At 42.9% G+C, this 8,543-nt stretch overlaps 1 protein-coding gene across 1 annotated transcript in view; it reads left to right on the top strand.

Annotated features, from left to right (window-relative positions):
- The window catches only part of rgs11 (regulator of G protein signaling 11), a 17,662-nt gene extending 12,094 nt beyond the window's left edge, over positions 1-5,568 (top strand). Inside the window, exons 14-17 of the mRNA XM_084056366.1 lie at positions 2,316-2,403; positions 2,913-3,051; positions 3,687-3,769; positions 5,082-5,568. Coding sequence (XP_083912492.1) covers positions 2,316-2,403; positions 2,913-3,051; positions 3,687-3,769; positions 5,082-5,196 — 425 coding nt within the window. The 3' untranslated portion in view covers positions 5,197-5,568. The remainder of the gene's footprint in view (positions 1-2,315; positions 2,404-2,912; positions 3,052-3,686; positions 3,770-5,081) is intronic.
- The last annotated feature ends 2,975 nt before the right edge of the window (positions 5,569-8,543 follow it).

The raw sequence follows: 8,543 nt of genomic DNA, 5'->3' as shown, positions 1-8,543 counted from the left end.
GGCTCTGAGGCCACAACAAATAAAGGGGAAACAGGAGAGAGTTTAACTTAAAGTGAGTGATTTTATTTACAAAAATCCCAAACATAATTGAGGTTAACCAAATGAAGCAAAATTGCTCTTGTTGTGGCCATGCCCAGGTGTAATGAAGTGACAGGATTAGGGAAGCTTTTTATACTCTGTGGGGAGACAGCGGCCAGGTGTCCCTGATTACCTATCCAATCAGCACCCTACAAGACAGTTAAGGCACACAATCCGGCAAATAAGGCCCCAGGGGGCCGTCACAATTGTAAAATCCCAAGTGTTATTTTAACATAGAGAGCGTTCAATTGGAACAAAATGGAGCAGTAAAGGTCTATTTGGTTCCATTTGTACACTCGGTGACAAACCCGTAAGGGTCCATTTGGACTCCCAGTGGTCCCTGGACCTGATATTGTGGGGTAGGGTTTGTTCACTCAATGCCTTGACTCTGTCAAAGCCGGGCGGCCTTCGGTAGCGCTGTCGCCTCACAGCTAGAAGGTCCTGGGTTCGATTCCCGCCAGGGACGCTGTGGGCGCTGGGGGCGTGTTCTCTCCTCCACGTCATCGGCGCCCATACCCTAGGTGGGGTTGGTGAAAGGGCCTACTCTGTGTGGAGTTTGCATGTTCTCCCCGTGTCTCCTGGGTAGTTAATACCCTCACAAAAACATGTAGTAATCCTGGTCACTATACTGCCTCCCCCTGGTCAGCCGGGGCGCCTGATGGAGGAGAAGGGAACTGGTTGGAATAACGTGTTCCTTCCACGCGCTATGTCCAACAAGGGAAACTCGCCCCTGTCGGGTGATAAGAAGCGGCCTGCTTGCTCCTCATGCATTGAAGGAGGCATGAGCTTCAGCTTGGGCTCTCCCTAGGCTGGCAGAGGGTAGGTAGTGCCCAGGATTACATAGGCAATTGGCACTGGGTGAAAAAATGTGGGTTACAAAACCGTGGGATAAAAATGATATAAAAAAAAAAAAAAAAAAGCCGGGCGGCCATAGCTGAATGGGTAGAGCATATAGAGTTGTATAAAAAAGTTGAGGGCGGGCGCCCGCCGCCAATTCATTTCAATGAAAGTTACTCACCTAGCGCATGCTCCCCCCAAAGTACACTCTCCTTCGGGATTTGGGCAAATCCGAAAGATTTGGGCACCGAAGCATGCACACTAGGGTTTCAGACTAGAGAAGCATGCACACTAGGGTTTCAGACTGTAGAAGCATGCACACTAGGGTTTCAGACTATAGAAGCATGCACACTAGGGTTTCAGACTATAGAAGCATGCACACTAGGGTTTCAGACTATAGAAGCATGCACACTAGGGTTTCAGACTGTAGAAGCATGCACACTAGGGTTTCAGACTATAGAAGCATGCACACTAGGGTTTCAGACTATAGAAGCATGCACACTAGGGTTTCAGACTATAGAAGCATGCACACTAGGGTTTCAGACTATAGAAGCATGCACACTAGGGTTTCAGACTATAGAAGCATGCACACTAGGGTTTCAGACTATAGAAGCATGCACACTAGGGTTTCAGACTATAGAAGCATGCACACTAGGGTTTCAGACTGTAGAAGCATGCACACTAGGGTTTCAGACTATAGAAGCATGCACACTAGGGTTTCAGACTATAGAAGCATGCACACTAGGGTTTCAGACTGTAGAAGCATGCACACTAGGGTTTCAGACTATAGAAGCATGCACACTAGGGTTTCAGACTATAGAAGCATGCACACTAGGGTTTCAGACTGTAGAAGCATGCACACTAGGGTTTCAGACTATAGAAGCATGCACACTAGGGTTTCAGACTATAGAAGCATGCACACTAGGGTTTCAGACTGTAGAAGCATGCACACTAGGGTTTCAGACTATAGAAGCATGCACACTAGGGTTTCAGACTATAGAAGCATGCACACTAGGGTTTCAGACTGTAGAAGCATGCACACTAGGGTTTCAGACTATAGAAGCATGCACACTAGGGTTTCAGACTGTAGAAGCATGCACACTAGGGTTTCAGACTATAGAAGCATGCACACTAGGGTTTCAGACTATAGAAGCATGCACACTAGGGTTTCAGACTAGAGAAGCATGTGCAGTAGCATCTTTTATGCGCTAAGCTTACAAAACCAGATTTGACGATTAGTTCATTCGTGCTTCAGAAATCAATGTGTCGAGGCGTCCCTGTACTCCCCACACTCCTCTGGGCAGCAGCCAGCTGGGTGAAATAGGTCTTATTATTATTATTATTATTATTATCGTCATCATCATCATCATCTGTCTTCTGCTCCTGTTTTGATTTGTTAGCGGAGAACCTGGCTTTCTGGCAGGCCTGTGAAGACGTCCGACATGGACAGAGTTCCACCATAGTACAGCAGGTGGAAGACATCTACGCGTAAGTTTCTATGTGCCTCGAGCGTGACGCTTGTTTGCATTTGTGAATATGCATGAGTCTGTGTGTGTGTGTGTGTGTGTGTGTGTGTGTGTGTGTGTGTGTGTGTGTGTGTGTGCATGTATCTGTGAACATGGTACAGTCAGACACTAAGGCTAAAAGGATAACACAAAAAAGTCCTGGGGACTTGTTTCCATTGTGGTCCTATGTATTCAATTCATCAACATAGCATAAAAAAAGAACACAAATACATGTCATCAACCAATACAAATGTACAAAGGAGAAAAAAGAAAAACGGCAGCAGTGGATGACACCTCCTTTTACATTTACCTCCCCTTGTGGTCTCCTGATATATTTTCAGGCTAGTTTTGACCAGTATACTGTATGTAGTATGTATGTACGCTTGCGTGTGCATATGTGTCTGTAAACGTGTGTATTTTATGTACACGTGGATCTACAGTGTATAAATGTGTGTGTGTGTGTGTGTGTGTGTGTGTGTGTGTATACTATAGGCAGTTCCTGGTTGCGGGTGCCACTCGCTGGGTGAACATCGACAGTAAGACGATGTCTAAGACCCTGGAGGGCATTCGGCAACCACATCGCTTCGTCATGGACGACGCCCAGATGCACATCTACTTCCTCATGAAGAAGGTCAGACCTGTGGCTCGCCAATTCACCTCTCATCACGCTTCCTGACCACGTAGAAAACTGACCCTTCACAGTCACAGTGTATAGAGCAGTGGTTCTCAACCTTTTCAGGCTGTGACCCCCCCAAATAATCATATTTGAACTGGGGACCCCCCTAAATGATCATATTCAAACTGGGGACCCCCCAAAATAATCATATTTGAACTGGGGACCCCCCCCACCCTGATAAGCACTTGGAATTGTAGAAGTTGAGGCATTGCATTTGGTTTGACTCGGTTCCACAGATAAATATTGTGAAAATAGCAGATCTACAAGCTCACATTTTCACAATTCTTGCCTCTTTCTCATACCTATTATTTGACAATTTGGTCAATATGTGACCAGTTTTTATAGTATAGTTTGTTGATTACTTTTGATGCAGAAATGGTCTTTTTATTATTATAATTTTTAGGTATTAAAAATTTCGACAGTCTTTCGACAGTGACACCACTGACATCAGTGTGTGTGTGTGTGTGTGTGTGTGTGTGTGTGTGTGTGTGTGTGTGTGTGTGTGTGTGTGTGTGTGTGTGTGTGTGTGTGTGTGTGTGTGTGTGTGTGTGTGTGTGTGTGTGTGTGTGTGTGTGTGTGTGTATGTCCAGGACTCCTATCCCAGGTATTTGAAGTCAGACTTATACAAGAACATGCTGGAGAAAGCCATCGTCCCCCAGGAGACCAAGAAAAGGTGAAAATATAACTTCATAACCTTCTTTCTTTTTTACACACTAATGCACTATATCGGAAACCTTGTATGTTCAAAACTTGTATGTTACTTTTCAGGATTCAAATAAAACTAGAAAAAGTGCTCCTCGGAGCACAGGTCTCCACCGCGAACAGCCTTTTTGCATGTAGTTTAAGCGCAAGGGGGCGGGGGGCGGGTGGGGAGAGAGTCAGCGCACTGAAGTCAAGGCACAGACTACTGTGTTGTTGACAGACAACGGATGCACGCTTATGAGAAACAACAAAAATAAAACCTGGCAAAACAGTTGCGTGCATTAGCGCAAGATGAGGATAAAGGAAACATTCAGTCTAAATGTCCAGTTTGCTAATAATTCACAACTACAGTGCCAGATAATCACCAGAGAGTTAAAAAAGAAAAAACGTTTCAGTCATTCAGTCCGACTTCACTGTAGCCTATAGTAGCCTTTTCATAAATGATATTTGTACTTAGGCTGTCCTGAGAGTTTATAATATTTAGAGAAATTTAAAGTTTCAAATGCAAAAGTAGTGGTAGTAGTTGCGAATTACTGGACATTTAGACTGAATGTTTCCTTTATCCTCATCTTGCGCTAATGCACGCAACTGTTTTGCCAGGTTTTATTTTTGTTGTTTCTCATAAGCGTGCATCCGTTGTCTGTCAACAACACAGTAGTCTCAGTCTGTGCCTTGACTTCAGTGCGCTGACTCTCTCCCCACGCGCCCCCCGCCCCCTTGCGCTTAAACTACATGCAAAAAGGCTGTTCGCGTCTCCACCAGGTCAGGTAGGTTATTGGGGGCCAGCAATGTTGGAAATCTGGATGGAATATGAAAAATCGGATTTGTGTGATGTTTGGACAAAATCTGTAGGAGTAATATCAAGAAATGTGTTTTGCAAAAATCGGCCACCTGGTGGCGCTTTAAAGGCTGATGTGGAAAAATGCAGGGCAGAGGTTTTCCCTTGGCCTCTAGGGAGTGTGCGAGCAAAGTTTCACGCCGATCGGTCCAGTTATAGGTAAAAACGCTCAAAATGAGTCGCTTCGTTTCGAGCTTGTAGATCTGCTATTTTTGATACTTTTGTGTGACGCTGTTATGATCAAGTACAGTAGGCCATTCATTTCAGACAAAAGGTTAGAATATGGAGATAAGAGGTTTCAGCCCGACAGCAACGATATATACTGTATCTATATACATAGTGATATCATTTTCATATCACATGATTGAACTATTTTCTCATTCAACTCTCGTTCAACAACTCTTTTATGTCTCTCCATCTTTCACTGTCTCTTTCCCTCTCTCAGTGTGTTTCCCTTCATGAGACGCCAGCGTCATGCCAGTCCCTCTCCTGCCCAGGCTCCAGCCCAGGCTGCTGCTGCCCAGGCTGCCGAGGAGGACGGCCAGACCTCCCAGGTGTGACCAGGTCTCCCAGGTGTGACCAGGTCTCCCAGGTGTGACCAGGTCTCCCAGATGACGTCCCTTTTCAAAGCAGTGGTTCTCAACAAACTTTTTCATGTCAAGGAAATTGATATGCAATTGGCCGCGGCCACCCCATCTGAAAATATTTTGTGCCAGGGACCCCCAGAAGAGAAGATTTATGTTAAACTTTTTTTCAAAATGATTCAAAATTTTCCTCCCCAAAAAAATATTTTCAAAACGTTTCAAAAATAGCAGATATACAAGCTCGCAGCGCGGCACAGGGTGACGTGCCATGAGCTTGTAGATAAGGTGGTTAAAATGATTGCTATATTAACTGCTTTTGCTGTTAAAAAAAAGCAGTTAAGGACCCCCAAGGACCCCCCCCAAGGACCACTGCTGGCCCGGACCCCACTTTGAGACACACTGCTTCCAACAACACTGCAATTTCCACATCGCTCTCTACTCTTCTCCTCCGCTCTCTCCGTCTCTCCGGTCATTCTCTACTCTCTCCGTCTCTCAGAGTCATTGTGCAAAGATCCACATGCTCCTCTGCTTCTTCTTCAAGGTTACATTTTTACCAATACACAAGTTTTACGGAATGTAAACAAGCCCTTTGTCATTTACGTCAGCACCAATGTTAAAAACAGAGGCTTCATTTATAGTTTGTCACACCCCTGTGTCCCTCGATTAAAGACAGGACACACAATTAAATAACTAAATGACATGTCATGCGACAAAGCATTACGTTAGGCCTTGGTTTTTAGATGTTAAAGGAGAAGACGAATGCATGTCTAAAGTTGCAGTGGACAGAAAATATGCAATTAAACTAAAATAAAGCATAGATACTTTTAAGTAAGTAAGAGACTGACTAGAAAATACTGACGCACAAATAAGTCATGGGACTTATTTATTTACCGTAACACACGTTTTTACCAATGCACAGGGTGTGAGGATAACCTTTTTTATATATATCTTAGAAAACAGTTCAAATCATATTCCTATAGGGCAGGGGTCTTCAATGTTTTTCAAGCCAAGGACCACTTAGCTGAGAGAGAGATGAAGCAGGGACCCCCCCCAATACATATTGTATAAAATTGTGTTGCAGATTAAACTTTTTCATAGATAGCTTCAAAGACTTGTTTGACAGCACTGTCATCAGTGTATGTTGGATTCATGTTAATGTGTATTTTCAGACATTTAATCATTTAAACCCTCAATACTTAGTAAGTTTGACCTTTACCTCTGTACTTGATCTGCTCTTTTCCCCACTCTACACCAAACCTCTTTGCCGAAAATAGCAGATCTACAAGCTCACAACGCATCGCAGTGCTATTTTTGGCTAAGGTTCTCCTCAGAATAGGGATGCTAGGGTTCAAGTGGTAAATGTAAAAAAAAGACGACCTATCACATAAAGATTTGGCGGACCCCCTGTTGAAGACCCCTGCTATAGGGTACACAGCTATTAGAGAGCTTTTACCACCAATGTACAAGTGATGTACTGCACCCCCACCCCCGTACAAAGAATGTGAGCCTCGTCACTGGCACTGTTCCCAAAAAATAAAGTCTTCCTACTCGTTACCATATAGTCTCTGACCTCATTCCACTGCCCTTTCTACTTGTATTCTTCCTACAATAAACTGTACATAAAAATATGCACCGTTTCTTCTTCCTCTTTTCATGACTTTAGTCTTTTAATGGTGTCTCTATTTTAGGCATGTTATTGGCCAAAACTTTAAAAAATAGAAATAAAATAAAGAAATAACGTATATAGCAAATCTACAAGCTCACAAGCGTGTAGATTACCCATTTCCCCTATTCATCATACAACAAAGTATATGGTCTGTCTCTGTCGGGTGGAAACCTCATGTCCAAAACAGTTACTAGCAGAAGCTCAAAACGCGTCAAGAGCCGCCAAGATTCACACCCATCCATGCCATCTCCCAGTATTCACGCCTGTTCACAATTCATGAACTGAAAAAAAACTAAACAAAAAACCTTATTCAGTAGTAAAAACCTAACTACAAAATGGATGCCTAGTATATTCAAGCTTTTAAAGGGGGCGATGCGCGATATTAATGGATCCTGGTCTATTGAAGTGGCGACCGCACCGGCTACAAGCTGAATACTGTGTGACATACAGCTGCAGGACAAAAGGGCCCCGTCAATTTGACTAATGGAGGTAGGTTTTATGTGGGGGAAGTCACGCACGCACAGTCGCACACACACACACACAGATCCGTATGTAGGAACGAACACTCTGAGGGAGCACTTTCTACGGTTCTGAGGATTAGAGTAATCCGCTTCTCTGCCTCTATGCTCTCAGTGTTGTATATTCTATGTCACTGTTTCCCAAACTGTGGGTCGCGGACCAATTTTTGTGGGTCGCGAGACAATATGCCCTTTTTTCCATTTCCTATATTAAAGAAATTAGAAATATATGTATTTGTAAAGATTTTCATAAGTTTAAACAAAAAAAGTCACAACTTCTCATCAATAGTGTTTCATAAATAGCAGATCCACAAGCTTGTAGATTTGCTATTTTCACTAGTTTGGGTCCTGGGCAAACTTCTAATTTCTCTTCTGGGTCTTGAGCTCTTCTATCTGTATCTAAGAAAGAAAACATGCACGTTTATGCAATATCAACAACTTATATCAACAATATCATCAAGGCACTCCTTTTCATATCTTGTTTATTTAATTTTTTGGTACATTCAATTTAGATTTGGGATTTTCTAAATAGTTTTGTACAGTACAGACATGGAATATAGTGACGTTCTCTATCAAAAGACTCACAGAGTGGCTTTGTACCGTTGAGCGCTTTTCACACTATCGCGGATTTAGATTTTCACTCTCACGTACAGTCACGCACACACTCAAAAGAACAAAAATAATATCAAAGTAAGAACAGAAAGTCTACTGCAATGTCGCCGTGCATATAATCACCATTTGAATCTGTGCAAAATCACAATAACAAAACTAAAGAATCTGAATGTAAGGGAAAGACAACTCAATCAATACCAGACAGTAGTAATGCCTCCACGATGAGTCTTAAAGGAGTAGTTCACCCAAAAAAGTGACTTTTTTTTCTATCAATTACAGACCCCATGAAGCCTTGAATTCATGGAGATTTTTTTCCTCGCATTCCTGAGACAATCATTTTATGACATGATGAAAAAAATTCAGGCCTTCATGGCGTGTGTAATTGATAGAAAATACGATTTTCTTTTGGTGAACTACTACTACTGAAATATCGAAATTCAATAAATCAGATCAAGGTGTAAGAAAAAGTGCACAGTAGTTTTACTGGCCCAGGAGTGGACACAAACAAAAATAGATACACAGACAAA

Source organism: Gymnoscopelus microlampas (assembly GCF_963454915.1).
Source record: "Gymnoscopelus microlampas genome assembly, chromosome: 5".
NCBI lineage: Eukaryota > Metazoa > Chordata > Actinopteri > Myctophiformes > Myctophidae > Gymnoscopelus > Gymnoscopelus microlampas.
This window is presented reverse-complemented; position numbering and strand designations above follow the sequence as displayed.